At 31.8% G+C, this 16,390-nt stretch overlaps 1 protein-coding gene across 6 annotated transcripts in view; it reads left to right on the top strand.

The window, feature by feature from the left end:
- pdm3 (pou domain motif 3) overlaps positions 1-16,390 on the top strand; it is a 217,238-nt gene that overhangs the window by 19,459 nt on the left and 181,389 nt on the right. For 5 of the 6 annotated variants that reach the window (XM_068776927.1, XM_068776922.1, XM_068776923.1 and 2 more), the window contains one exon: positions 107-193. The exons of the other annotated variant lie outside the window; for it this stretch is intronic. In XM_068776927.1, coding sequence (XP_068633028.1) covers positions 130-193 — 64 coding nt within the window. In that variant the 5' untranslated portion in view covers positions 107-129. The remainder of the gene's footprint in view (positions 1-106; positions 194-16,390) is intronic. 6 annotated transcript variants of the gene reach the window in all.

Raw genomic sequence — 16,390 nt, 5'->3', positions numbered from 1 at the left:
TTCGTACTCCTAGAAAAATTTCGATCGAAGACGTGATTATTTTCTAGTCAGTGAAGTACCTTTGGAATTATCAAGTCTCCTACAATCTCTCTTTTTCTTCTTTCAGACGCCATTGCGATCACAGCCTTTATGAAAAATGAAAATCCGTATGTGTCGGTATCGAATGAAGGGCGCTTTGAATCTAGGAGCTATCGTAAGCATATTCATTTTATCATTACCGTGATTGTTATTACATCACGAAACTCTATCAGATATAATATTTATAATGAAGTCTAAAGACTTTTCTACATAGCTTTTAAATTGTACGGTAAACAGTCGTAAAAAAATTATACGAGTACTATGAAATGAAAATCGTTATGATTTGGTATGAATTAGAGTTTTTTTGTTATTGTAAACTTTACACTAGTAATGTTTTGACTATGTTTACACAAAAATATAATACATTTTTATTCGTAAATATTTGATGCATGTAACATTTTGATGCGTAAAAATGTAACATACTTTTATTTTAAACGTACGCTATGAAATATTGGTGCTTATTTACAAGGCTGTCCAAAAAGTGGCCTATGCACCAAGCATCCTCTGAATTGACGTAAGAGGTAAAGTACTACCGATACCGCTGTACCGCGCCTAAGAAAGCTGCGACGATGTGGAGATCCAGGAAAAAAGAGCATGAGCGCGGACAGCGGACTGTCGGAACGAAGCGACCAATTCTCTCCCTTCGTCCCACTATGCGCAAAGCTAAGGCGCGGTACAGAAGTTTCGGTAGCACTATAATATACTTTATAATCTAATGATATAAATAAAGTGAAGAACATAGATAAAGGTCTTGAGAGAGCTCACGATCTTAATTACTGTAATGAGATTTAGGCTAAATTATTTTAATGTCACAAACAGCATTTATTTTATAAATGCTAAATCTATTACGAATAATAAATGTTCGCAATTTATCTACGAAATACAATTAGGAGTCAGTAGTTCGAAGACGAAAGAAAGTAACCAAAATAGCCCAGCGGAATGCAGCAGTGGGCAGGTCATATAACTCGCAGACCAGGTGGCCTCTGGAACCTTAAGGCTCTGGAGTACAGACCACGGACCAGTTATCTAGAAAAATAGATGACCGCTTTCAACCGGTCTTATTAGAAATGTAATAGTTGATGCCTATGACCTATGATGTCCTATGTATGAAATGACTACGATATATAACTTATTTATTAAATTAAATTTTCAAATTCGCAGAACTCGATAATAATAAAAACAAAATAACGGTAATGGTGTCGTACATAAAAATATTATAGAAACGCAACGCACAAAACTTAACATAAATACTTACGCCGACCGGTTTTTTCTTCTCCGCTGTTAATTAGCTGCGCACGCAAAGATAACGCGAGTTTAATTACGTACGAATTAATAGCTCATTTGTGACGACGATGACATTAAGTATTATTAAATAATTGAACAGCAACAACATTTCGAATAGCGGTCTCTTGCGGTAAATGCTATTTTAAACCAACGTTATATCGTTAGAGCTGTTTTTTTGTAATATTAATTATAGCAACAACAACATTTAACCAAGTATTTGCTTTTTTAAAAACAACAGTTAATATATTCTTTATTTAGAGTTAATTATTTTCATATTTCTTATTTCGATAACAGCTATCGGCGTCCATCGGCGGACCTGATAATGATTTCTAGTTATAAAGGTGATATAAGTGAGGTTGCTAATAAAATAACTTAATCTACTAATACGTTGAGAAAATAACAGAACCGAGCCGAGGTTTCTGAAAAAGACCTGAAGTTAGATGCTATAAATAGATTTAGAGATGCTATAATTTATACTCTGGGATGCTATCTTTAATATTCTGGGATGCTATCTTTTATACTCTGCTATACTGTATTTTATACTCTGGGATGCTGTCTTTTTTACTCTAGGATGCTATCTTTTATACCCTGGGATGCTATCTTTTATACTCTGGGATGCTATCTTTTATACTCTGGGATGCTGTCTTTAATACTCTAAGATGCTATCTTTTATACTCTGGGATGCTATCTTTTATACTCTGGGATGCTGTCTTTAATACTCTAGGATGCTATCTTTTATACCCTGGGATGCTATCTTTTATACTCTAGGATGTTGTCTTTAATACTCTGGGACGCTATCTCTTATACTCTGCGATACTATCTTTTATACTCTGGGATGCTGTCTTTTTTACTCTAGGATTTACTCTGGGTTTTTACTTTGTAACAAAAAAAAAACATAATGTTAATCTTTCACAGTGATAATTGCGAAGGAAGTTACGAATGTGAATTTTAAAAGTCAACTTTGGTTTGTTATAGTTTCAGAGAGATCACTTTACACAGCGTGATTGGAGATAAGTGTAAAACTTTAAAGATTTTTGCTGCTAAATGAGATAAGCATTCACCTCTTCAAAACTTCTACACCTTAAATAATCACCCCGTATACAAAGAAAAGAATTTACAAGATAAAAGACATTACACAATTTATAGAATAAATAGAACATTTTAGATTTACGGGTAAATGTACATGTTTTGTTGTTAATTCAGAATGAAATGGCCTGTGATATTTATATTTGCCTACACTAAATTTGTATCTAAATAAATTGTCTCGCTAATATTGGAATATTAAATAAAGAGAAATAACTGTCCTTGAATCGAGTAAGATAGTAATTAGCTGATGTCTGGTATTTTAATGTTCTTTTGGAAATAAAAATACGTACGTACCTTTTCATTACGTATTTCTTTATCTAATCTATAAATACCTGCTAAGTATGTCAGAGTCTCTATAAATATCTACTATATATTTGTATAGAATCACAAGTACTGTTTACAATTATTAACATATACTAAGGATTATGAAGTGGGAACATGTATTCTTGTCACATAACTATGTCCGACTCTGTATAAATATCTACTATCTCTGTGTAAAATCTCTGAGTCAATGAAAAAGTTTACTATGACTTTTAAAATACAGTTTGATGTTTTACAAGCATTAAGATGCGTTCTCCGTGAACAGGTCCTTGAAATTAGTCTACAATGTATTGTGTACGTGGTTACATGACGGTGCAGAGATTTCGCGAATTATTCAATTGAGAAGCTTAATATCGAACGCCGGGTGTTGAGAGGAGATTGAATATTGCAGATTTCCTGGTCAGTTTTTTTATATTGCACGTACTAACATTGATAAAATACGTAACAGAATATATTATATTTTTAATGCGTAAAATGTGCAAATGACTCCATTTCTTGTTGAATTTCATTCGGCATTTAACTTTAATGAGGTTGATTGCAAGATTTTTATTACATGTTAAGAATGCAGCTTTAAAATACATACTACAGAATGGAAAGAAATTTTATTTTTATCTTTTAATTATTTAATTTTTTTCAGTGGATTTTATTTATCTTTTATTTTTATCATACTTAGGTTTAACGTGGATTATTTTTGCAGCAAAATACCTAAACGTCATCGATATTCGGTTTAAGAGCGCTATTTTTCATCCATTTACGAGGCTAGTGACAGGTGTTTTCTTATTTTAATTTATTTATTACACACATACGGTATACGTATAAAATAAGATATGTATTGTATAAAATATTACAAATGTATGAATATGTAGGAGATAGTTCAAGATTTATGTAGATATTGTGTCTGGTTGTATTAAATCAATCAATAGTTTGTTTACTAAAAAAATATAATACCGTGATCAAAAAGTAAGGTGAATTTGTTTATAAAATGTAAATTCTCTGTTTATTATTCGAAATCAATTTCATCTCCTTTAAAATAAACCCCTTTCAATAAAAGGCACTCTTGCCAACGCTTTTTCCAGTCCTTGAAACAGTCGGAATAGCCTTTTTCCGGTACAACCTTCAAGACCTTCGATTTGGTTTTTATTTCTTTAATCGTATCAAAGCGGCATCCCCGAATTGGCTTTTTGTGTTTGTTAAATAACCAAAAGTCGCATTGAGTCAAATCAGGTGAATACGGTGATTGTGGAACGATATGAGTCGATTTGTTGACGGGTTTTTTTCTAAAAAAATGTGCGATTTTGGCACCAATCGACCAAACAGACGCTGGGCAAATGTTATAGACAGTCCTACCAACATAAGAAAAAAATACCTGACTTCTTAATGACAGGGACTTATAAATGACAATTTAATTTTAATTTTTGATCACAGTATATATGTACTTATTTTAGAATGAAGATGTATCATTCAATCTATTTAACTTAAAATATTTTAAAATTAGCTTCGAAAATTAACATGTGATAAAATTGTGTTAGTCAAACTCGCATGTTTATTAACAATTCTAATTCTAAATAACAAAGTTTGTGAAGCTTATACAATAATAAATAATAAACAAGTAACACGAGGAGTATCATGTTTGTTTTTAATTAAATGGAAAAATTTCATTGACATTGAAACGTACCAAAACAACATCACTATTGCGTTCCAAATTATGTCTTTTTCGTTAATAACTGTTCTATATTAAAATAACAAAATACAAGATATGATATATATATATATATATAACTAAGACATAAAAATGTAAATATCAGAAACAAAAACTAGTTATTCGTACCTAAGACTTGACTTCACCGAATTTGCAAATCTTTTTATAGGCAAAGTAAACCATTTTCCAATAATATCCATGAAAATGTCTAGAAAGCTTCCGTCTCTAAATTTAAATTTTGTTTATTTAAAATTGTCATAGTACGTTTATGTGGCAAGGGCTACTACACTGAATAATTTCACAGAAGTTAGCATATTTGGAATTATGTGTTCGCAAAAAAATAGTTGTGTTATTTTAAAAAAAAGACAATCGTCTTTCTAAATTTATTCGCTTGTTATTCTCAGGTCTGCAGCATTTTATCCAAAAAGGTGGTCTTAGCTTGACGTCCATAAGACACATATCCTAGTGTATGTTAAATAAAAAAAAAATTGAATTTGAATAAAGAACTAAACTGTGATTAATAAGTAACGTGAATTTGTTTAAATAATATTATTTATGTAAAAAAAATATTCTTGCAAACCAATGTCATCCTCTTTAAAGTAATCCCGATCCGAAAAAACTAACTTTTACTCACGTTTTTTCCAGTGCTCAAAACAGTCGGAATAGTCTTTTTCAACTAAAGCCTTCAAGGCCTTTGATTCGGTTTTTATCTCCTCAACCGTGTCAAAACATTGTCCCCGTAATGGCCACTTGAGTTTGTTGAATGACCAGAAGTCACATGGAGTCAAATCAGGCGAACACTGGTTATAGAACAATATCAGAAAAGTTTTTGGGTTTTTTTTTTCAAAAAACCGTGGGATTTTGGACCAATCGAGAGTTGACACGCCTCGTACGCAAAACATCCTTAAGAATGGTTTGGGCTGAGCCAAATGATATTTGAAATTTTTATAAATAGACTCTTGGCAAATTTTTAAATAGTCTGAACATCCTGAAAGAAAAATTACCTGCCTCGGTAATGCTTGGGAATTTTTAAATAAAAATTTCACCATACTTTTTGATCATAGAATACTTCACTGCGATAGTGAAAAACTTCACTATTGCATACGAAATCATAATTGTTACATATAAAAAAACAGCACTATTAGATATGAAACTGTCATTGTAACGTATGTAATAATTCCACTATAGCATAAATAAAATATACACCGTATCTTATAAAAGAACAACCGTATGAAGTAAAAATCTATATTTTAACATAAAAGAACTATACCACCAAACCATATCTCCTGTATTAGTAACAAATGTGCGTTTTAATAGCAAAATATATAGGTCGTGTTTAGTAGTTTTTAATAAGTAAATAGCTGGTATATCATGTTGTTTATTTATAATTAAGTGAATAAATTCAATCGACATCGAAGAGTATAAAAGAACTACAAAATCACTTGCCGTCGAAATCGACATCGTAATATATAAAGGAACATTACTATTACCAAATAATATCTTCTTTCTTATAAATATGTGTCTTAATAGCACTGCTTTCAGCCATTTCTTATCAACAATTGGTAAAGAGAAAATTTTCGTGTTCAATACTATTATCATTTTCTCGTCAAAAATATCAGAGTGTGAAGACGAAGATCTTTGACCAGTGTGTTTTCTGTTATGTCTTATGGATTTGAGTCGTGTTCGTTTATGAGTCTTAAGAGACGGATCAAGGTCAACATGACAGCAACGGGGAGGGCTATGCCCGGAGCTTCACGAGATAGAATTAGAAATGAGGATATTAATATAGAACCAAGGTCACGGATATAGATCATAGACATCGAAATGTACGAAACAAGATCACTATTGTAAACTAAATTGTCATTGTGTCATAATAAATAATTATTGCGTAACAAATAATATCTTCTTTTTTATCGTGTTACAACACTATAGATTGTTGCAAACGTAGCTATTAAGTGTTCCCCGATATCGGACATAGCGTATCTCGTGGAAAAAAAGTGCGCGAAACGCAAGCGAACGCGATCCTAATTAAAATGATTAAGTTAATGGCCTTAGTCATTAGCGATTTTAATTTCAAATAGTCTATTTTTTTTTCGTCCGTTGAAAATTACAAGTCCGCAGCGGGTTTACGATTGCTACCGCGATTTTTAACTTTTATGACCAATAATATCGTAATGCGTTCATTTCACTATTGTTCGAGTTTCAGGGATCCGCACACGTGTAGAACCGCACATACGTAGATATCTGACACCGTTTTATTTATTTATTCATTTTATTGTTAATCTACAGGTTTTTTGGACCCGACTAACATTGTTGCAAAATACTCTTACTTAGCATAAACCCGTTTTAAGCTAGCGAAACTAAGGGTTTCCCTGGTCAGCTTCATTAGAAACTGTTATATGTAACGGACATATAACAGTTTCTTCGGATTGGCAGCCCGCCGAGCTTGGTTTGCTTAGACAGATGCTCCGTGGACTGATTAGACTTTAGAACCCTCTCTACGAGACCCACTCTTGGACTTTCACACTTCGGTAATAACTCTTTTTTCATCAGAATATTACCCTTTATACTCAAGGAGGCATTAAAGTTGTGTCCTAATGAAGGATTTATTCTCTTCCGAATTTTTACTGATCTTCACGAGTTTTGTTTTTTAAAATTCTCATTGCGTATGTAATTACTACGCAATGACTGTACGACATAATTTGGGAAATTACAGAATTTTACCTAAAAATGTATGAATTATGAAGTTTTCCTCTACCCGAGACCTCTTTCGCTTATTTAAGTATAGTTTAAGTTCATACCTTACAACTTTGGTCAACAACTAATCAACATTACTACAGGCTGCTGAGAAAATGATAAACCACGTAATGCAAGAGTTTTTTTAAAACTTAATCATTAATACAATTAAATAAAATTTAGATCACCAATATCAAAGAGTGTTCAACTTTCTCTTAAAAAATTACAAATAAATTAACACTTCACACTAGTTTGGTACTTTTTAGTGTGTATAGGATTTATTCCTGCAGTGATAGCCTAGTGGCAGAGGACTGAGACTTGCGATCATAGGTCGCGGGTTCGATTTCCGGAGTACAGTGTTAATTATATAAGATTGCCATTGCTCACAAACAAGTTTCCAGAGGATGGGCAACGGAGTCCCCTGCGTACCATAATACCACACTGCGATCGCCAATCCGCCTATAAAGCGTGGCGATTATGGTATAACCCACTATTGATTTCTTGAGGGGAGACCTAATCCTTGCAGTGAGTTTCTAAGGGCTTGAATGACGATATAATTTATATTAAACGCGAGAGATGTAGGATAGAGGAGTAGTTCATACTGTACCGTAAGAGCTGTACCGCGCCTTAGCAATGTGCTTGGAGATGGGTAGATACTCCCTGTATTGGCTGCTCCGTTACGTAAGATACAAGAGATAAATATACAAACATGGGTTTGAGTTATCTCTAGATGTCATTACCGTGCGTGTCATAACAAGCTTGTGTGATTTCTTTATATTGGAATAATAATCACATAAACAATTTCTTCACTTTCATCCTATTTTTGTATATATCTAATACATCACTATATTATGCAAACATTACTATAATAATTTTATAACATATGCTAATCTAATCTACATTTAGATTTTTTCAACGAGTCACTTCTCAGTTGGAAAAAAGCGGATTAAAATAATTGTAACGCTATGAATAATTGACTTAATAAACAATTAAATTTGAGTTAAATTTGCAAATAAAAAGCAAAGGATAACTGAGAAATAACTGGATTAAATCCTTCATTTGGAGATCTCTGTCTTGGTCCGACTGGCGGGAACGTGAACGGAGTTACGATGTTTAGAGGTAACATTAAATCATGAAAAATATTAAGTATATATTTTAATATTAATTATTATTTTGATGTAGATAATTCTACACGAACAAGTCTTGCAAGAGTATTATTAAATAATACATGCATCATTTTTTTTATTATTTCCTTATTATCATTATTTCTGCTGTAAGAAGTTCACTTGTTGGACACAGGCCTTTGTGCATCCAGCGGTTTGCAACGAACTTAACAAAGGCGTTTATTTGGTGATCGTTCTACGCTGCACTTTCCAGTCCGTGCTCTTCACTGCAGAATCTTAAGACCTCAATAGCCTTCAGTTCTATACGCTATATGGGCTGTCATTTTAACTTGCCATTCCTTTAGGCTATATAGGTTATTTACATTCGTTAACGGATCTCCTCTTTTGATTGATTCGTTCTCCCTTTTGGTATCACTTTCCATGGCTCGATGAACATGCCAAGTTCTTGTCAAAATTCAAGTCATCACTGGTAACACATAGGTGACCTTCGTCTTTAAGCACTTAGGTATATCGAACTAAATGTTTTTCTATTACGAAAATCGCTTCGAAAATTTTAATTAAACAGGTGTTATGAAAAAGGGCAATAAACACAAAAGCGACAAAAATTTTCACACGGTGTATATTTAAACTTTGTATTTTAAATATTTAAAAGGCTAAACAATAAACAAATAAGTATTAATTGTTCACTTTACAATCTTCGTAGCTCCGTGTTGCAAAAGGACCCAGACGGACGTCTGAATGGCGTCTCATTATCTTTAATTATATACCGATTCCTTGGAGAAACTCTTGCTTTACTTATTGCCAGGGATTAAAATAAACTTTGAAAACACGAAATGTTTTTTTTTTTCGTAAATCATAAATCGTAATTATAATATTAATAAATATCTTACAAAGTTAATGTCGAAAATAATTAGTTTTAACTATAGAAGTTCACTGTTAACTTTGATTAAATTCAATAACAAATATTTATTACTGGATATAAGTTATGATTATAAGCAAGAAATAAATAACTTTGAATTATTTAATTATTTACTCTCTAATTTTTATTTTAATCTTCTATAGTATTACTATTATTTTGTAATTTAAATAATGTAAATAGTTAGGTTGGAATGATAAAAAATAATGCTTTTGCTAGATTCTCATAAAGCATCTGTTTGTTTTGTTTACTGTTGTGGATGTAAAACTTATATTGTTTGTTTTTCTTTAGTAGTTTATATACAGGATGGTTGGTTATCGATGTAGAAACTTTAAAAGGATAGTTGTGTAATTCATTTGTTAGCAAAAATCTTTAAAGCTTTTAAACTTATTTCCAATGATACAGTATAAAGCGATCACTTTAAAATATGTTACGCTAATATACTTCTTCCATTGAGATGTAATAGGCTTATAATTTCTAAACGTAAAAATAAAAAAACAATAATCCACTTTTATGTCGTATTTCAATAACATTTTTTCGTGACTGTATTATCATTACGTTCTTTATTATTTCTGAGACCATTGTTATTAGATAAACTGTAACAGATATTATGTGTTTTTTAAATACGATATATCTGCGTCTACGATTCAATGATCACTAGACCACGAAATTATTTATATTCGACTAACTGCGTAATGGCACCATCAAAAAGGCAACTCTTCACTCTTTTCTTGTGCCGTTGTGTTGTATTGCATAGTTTCTGTGTTGTTTTTGCTATTTGCCTTAAGGCTTTTACAGCTTCATCGGAAATGAGTTCACGGAACGGAAGGGTCCGTGAACTAAACTCTTGTACCGTTAGTGACTCTTCGATATTTATACCCAATAACAAACAATTTATTTATCGTCCATCTTCAAGTTTTAATACAACGGGCAATGTTCGATAATTACGACGTTGGATGCAGCTTCCTATTAGACGTCTAAGGGAAAGCCTTATATCTAACAGCGAAATTTTTCGGCAAAAATAAGGTCTTACAACGTGGTCAATTCGAATTATATTTTATCCTATAAAAGGATTTCACGATTTTTTCTTGTGTTTTAGGTAAAACTCCGAATTACTCGAACCTGAAATTATTCTGGTGCTTATTATAAAAATAGTGATTTTTATCGGTAAGCTAGTCGTCCCATATCTACTCTTACCTACTTTTCCACGTAGTTCTATTTAACTTTATTAGTTTTAGTAACATGACCTCCTCTAAACGATTTGATATTATTTTAATTGTTAATGATCGATCGCATAGTTTACAGTTTTCAAAGTTATAGTCTTCAATAAACCTTTTCATAAAACGATATTCGAATTACAACATTATTTATAAATTTAGTTTTAGTTAAAAAACTATGTAGTTCGACTTTCATGTGTTATCACAGCGGTAAAGTCACTTTGATTCTCTCTTGTTCATCTTCAGCCACAAAGTTTAACAGGTTTCGAAGTACGAAAAAAGACATGATTTATCTCCTAATTGAAATAAAAAATTGTTCACCTTTTTCTGCAGTCTTTTCAGGGATATTCAGTCTATAGAAGACATGTAAGTGTTATCAGAGTTGATAGTAACAACCTTATTTGGATTGTTCATTGTTCATGTGTCGCCTCTGAGAAAGGGTACAAGCTGTAATCTACTACGCGGAGCCATAAGGAGAGAATTTCATTTTGTAGTTTTGATTTTAAAATATGACGGTTTCCTCGATCTACATAGAGAATTGGCTTGAACGTTCCGGATTTGCGAGATCTTATTTTAACAAAACTGTAAAAGTTGTGGTATTTGATCCGAAAATAATCTTATATGAAATATTGAAACATGAAGCACTAAGCAAGCATTGCTTTTATTATACAATAATGAATGGGGAATATTACAAAGAAAATAAAATTGGGTGTATTTCAGACCTTTTGAAATAGACTCGCGTAGATGTTGAAAAGGGGAATTGTGGGTAAAAAGTGTAATTATGTTGATTATTTAGGTCGTAATGCGCCGACTGTCCCCCGCCTCCCCCCGGCCGTCATTAATCGCCTCCCTCACTCTCCCTTTATTATTTCGTTTCAATTATTTTTGTGATTATCTTTTTATAGCGGGCGCGCATTAAAACTCAAAAAATAACAAGGACATTAAACATAATTAGAATCGAAATAACGAGACGTCTCAACAGCGCCGCTGTTTGCGCATTTTTATGGTGGAACTTAATCACATTACTTTGCAGTCCTCTGCCACTGCTTGTCTACACTTTATTAACCTTTCTTTCCCTTTTTGATTCTTAAAAACCATCGCATAAAAGGTGTAAACTTTTTTTTCATTTACCAATGTTTTTATTTTATTATTTTTCCGTAATACTCCTAACTTGAATTATTAACCCTTAAATGCATAATGATGTAAAACTGCAACATACCACTTAAACCTAAAATGAGTACTACACGTAAAAGTAAATGCATAGTGTTATCTGCAACATAAGGTTTTTGAAAAAGTAAGTATAAAGAATATTTACGCATTTTTTTTATTTTTGCTATCATTTTGGTGTACGTATCCGCAAGATAAATATTTTTTTAAAATATGAATAAAAGTCATGTATTTAAGGGTTAATAGTGAACACTTGTGTACAAAGCGGGATATGCGGAACTGATAGTCGCCACGTCCTAAGCGTGCCAGAGGGTCTTAATTTGATAGAAACAAGCTCAACACCCTTTTAATGACCTTTAAATCCCTCAACTTAATATAAACTAAAAAGAGCACTAAGATAGGGTTTTAGTTAAGGCTAATGAAATAATATATTTTAAACAATACGTTCGTTTGTTATGACTATTTATTCTTAAAGCGTCATCTTAGGTGATTCGACCAAATAAAAAATGCACCGGCTTGAGTTAAGCTATTTCAGATCCAACAAAACATTCGCTCTCGCTTACACCTTAACATTAAAAAGTAAAGCTGAAACTTTTCGTAGGTTTAGTTTTTCTTTGAGTTTTTGACGATTTTTTTTAGAAAAAATTGAACAATTTTAACGCCAATCGCAACTTGATGCGTTTGACAAAAAAACGAGTAACTCTGAGAAAATTAAATCTTTTGAGAAACAGACTCCGGGGAAACATTGTAGACAGTCTTACCAACTTAGAAAAAAAATTACCTGCCTCCCTAATGCCCTGGGATTTTAAATAATAATCTCACTTTACTTTTTAATCACAGCAAATAATTGTACAGTAAAGTGTTAAATTGGTGTACAAAACATTTTAAATAACATCCTTATTTATCTATTTAGAAACTAATTTATCTAATGCTATTATTACAATTTACACTTAATTACTGTATTCAAACATTAAGTTTTCGATTTTTTTCGTCTTATAATGTTTTAGGTAGCATGTTAAATTTTTACCTCCTTCATTACATATATAAAAAAGTTTAATTGACGATTATATGTAGGGAATACTTGTAAATCATTTCATCATAAATAAATATATTTTTACTACTAAATATATGATTATTATTTTATGTATTCTTAATAATACTTTCTTTGTTGCCAGGTTATTATCACACGGATTTGAGTGAGAATTTTTATGTATTTTTTCGTTTTTCCGATACTTTAACGCCTTATATGCTTCTTGTAGAAATTTTTAAGTTTAACTTTTGTCGTATATTTAATACGATCACAATATTACTTAATTATATTACGAATATCTATTAAAAAAATATTGGTGTGGTGTCTGTTGCAATATATCCTTTTTTGGTACTGGTTGGGAAAACTTCTGTATGAACTCAAGATACTCTGTCCTCTGGGAAACGATCAGAGTTACGTAGGATTTCTACCCACTGAAACTGATCGGTGATCGATCTCGGTACATTTAAAGGGTCCACCGAATCTCTCACGGAACTTGCAAGTTCCTCTCCCAGCATCCTCTCTGTAATGCAGCAACACAAGACCACTTTGCATTGCTGCTCTTCTTGGGTTCGTATTTAGTGGACGATGAAGGCCTTCGCGCTCAACGCCCGCGAATCAAATTTTACAACATGCCTGTTTGCACAAATCTAAAACGTAATATCTAAAACAATTTCTAGTTTATTTTCATTGTAATAATAAATTTTATACCTTTTTTAAGTCCTTATTTTCTTAACTTTTTCTCCATGCATCGTAATTTAACTTAGTACGATCAAAGAACTGTTAATTTATTGATATTATTATCCAATTTGGTCCGCTTATGGTGATTGCTTGTGTACGAGGGGAATTCTAGAAGAGCCCAATTTTATAGAATCTAGAATTAAATGGAGGAACTGAATAGAAACTAGAATCAAAGCTCAGTTTGATTCTTTGAGAGTAATAGACCAAGTGTATATCAATGTAAAATAAAATCATTAATTAACAGTAATTACTTACAAAGACAAGCTTGCTATTTCGTACACTTAGACTTTAATAATGCTGTTATAATATTATTGCGTATTTTTTGTTTTGATTGTCATCAAATGTTGGACAGCTAGAGTCAGTAATGTTCGGCAGTTGAGAATAACTGAATATGTTTAAATTTACTGTGTGTATTTTTATAGAAAAAAGTGTGTTAATCAAAATATAAAAATTAATATTGCCGGATCGGTTTAGTCGTTTTCAAGTTTTACTCTCAGCAACACATCTGCCTATTCATGACTATTTATATTAAAAAAAAAAAATTGTTTTGGATTTCATTTTATATGTGTCTGTGTACGTCTCAACACCAGGTAGCTTAAAGAAATATTAGCCCTTACCATCGCACGGTCCCTTTCAATACCGGACGTTTTTATTTCTATGCCAACACAAGCATAATACGTAATTATATTTAATACTAAGTTGACGCGTGACTATTAACAATAGAACTTGGATTTGCCAACCCTTTCATTCAAATCACTAATGAATCGTCCCGCGTGCGTTCGAATCATAACCCTGCGCTTTTCGTAATAAAGTTTACATTTGCATAAATCTGCGGTCGTTAATGCATATTATTATTATGAACGTTTATGGATGAGCAATTTTTATGATTGTACACGTATTGTGTTTAGTACAGATGTTAAGTTATCGTGAAATAAATCGTTAAAAATCTTTTTGATCGTACGCGGGGGCACGGAGCCCAGCGCTGGACCGCTCGTTCGGCTCGGCGCATTCAATTTTTAATTATGCTATTGTTCTTACAAATATATACTATTGAAAGCTCCATTATATGTACAGTGGAATTTTGTGTAAAGAATGTGACGGTTAGTAATCAAGTATATCGAAAACCACGTTATACGATTATTATTTACAGAGGTAAAAGTTTTAAATAGGTAAAGGAATAGTTCATTTGTAAATTAATGATTTTAAAAATATTTAATGACTTAATGATAAGATAGCGATAAAAAGCTTTTTCAGAATACATATTAAAATTAATGTTTATTGTTTGCTACGTGTCTTCGACTTCATACTGCCAAAAGGTGTTAGCTTGTCGCATTGTAATAGAAAAAAAAATATTTTTACATAGAGTGATAATTTTATAGAGCCTGATTGAAAATAGGTGTTAAAGCTCTGAAGATTTTTTCTGACAAATGAACTATGCGCTCGTCCATTTGAAGATTTAACTTCAACCTGTACCAGATAACCGAGACATTAAAAAAAAATATTTCACCGTATTTACTTGAGAATATCAATCTAAGTTTCCTGTGATTACCCAGCCTCCTATTTCAAAATTTTATAATATCAAAAGACACAAAATCTATCTAAAACTACACCAACATTGCAACAATACGCAAATCAAATTAATGTAGAAATGTTAGAGTTGAACATTTATAGACATACGAATTGCTTTCAATAATAAAAACGAAATGTGTAAAAACATTTTATATTATAATTTAAATATTAATGCAATATAAAACAAACTATAACTTTACATCGTCTTATTGATAATTAATAAAATACCGAATTTTTGTAGCTTTTTTATTTGTACATGGCATAAATAATGCAAGACAAACTCTCCAAAAAGGATCACGATTATCCGTACCAACTAACGTGGTATACGCAAGGAAGAGGATATATAGCTTGTTTTATGATTAACAAAGCCCTTTATCTTCTTGTCGATCTATTGACGTTTAGTTATTGGCCAGTATTATTATATATACGTATGGCTACAATGCTGCAGTAAGCTGCTGCGATGAATAGTACAACTATTCATCGCAGCAGCTTACTGCAGCATCCAGCGGGAAAGGACTGAGATTTTCGAACATAAAGTCACTGGTCCGATTTTCTATTACATATATACATACACACACCTATATATATATAGGTGTATAATATAATATCCGTAACGATTTCATTGCATATTTAGAATGCTGTTTTAAGTTGGTCTTGTTGCATAAAAAAGCAAAAAAATTGTAATAAAAATATTTTCACTATAGTAACGCGAATAAAGGCATTGTTCTTCCGACAATTAAACCTCGCTTAGCACTTATTAAGTATTGTATCCGTATAAATTGACTTAGCATCAACGTCGAAATTCTGTTTTGCAACATATTAATAAAGACGAGATTACTTTCGTATTATTAGATCATGTTTTATTGATAACTATTAACCCTTTCAGGACCATAAGGTTACGGTACCTTATTTAATCAATTTAGCTAGATGTAATGAATTAATAGGCATCCTAAAAACATAATTTATACTAAAAATTCAAAAAAGTTTTACATATTTTTTGGAAATTTATGGGACAAATATGTCCCTATGGTCGCTAAGGGTTACTTTCTACTTAAACTCTAAATTTTGGTTTACTTATTGGTAAGTCTGTTTTGTTGTAAATAATGTACATTTGTTACTTAGTGTACTTTTTTTTACTTATTTATGAATAATATAAATATAATAGGGCAAGTTATTTGTGGTACTCGGCGAAACAATTCCTGTTGTTAGATGATTGGTTAATGATTAGATGGATTGTTTTTTTTAAACATTGAAGGTTCAGGTGATCCTTGCCGTTGAAGAGTCGTCGTTTCTTCAACCTCGACATCAAATATCCCTTGGTCATCATCCTGTACTAGAAGTCTTTGGTCTTCGTCATCAAGCACTAAGTTATCTTCCCCATCGCTATTGTCACCCACAAAAATTTGAAGAATTTTATTTTTTCTA

Source organism: Battus philenor, unplaced genomic scaffold (genome assembly GCF_028537555.1).
Source record: "Battus philenor isolate CCGP_79_NKW_IND1 unplaced genomic scaffold, ilBatPhil1.0.hap1 SCAF_13, whole genome shotgun sequence".
NCBI lineage: Eukaryota > Metazoa > Arthropoda > Insecta > Lepidoptera > Papilionidae > Battus > Battus philenor.
The sequence above is the reverse complement of the archived record's forward strand: the minus strand, read 5'-3'. Positions and strand labels throughout refer to the sequence as shown.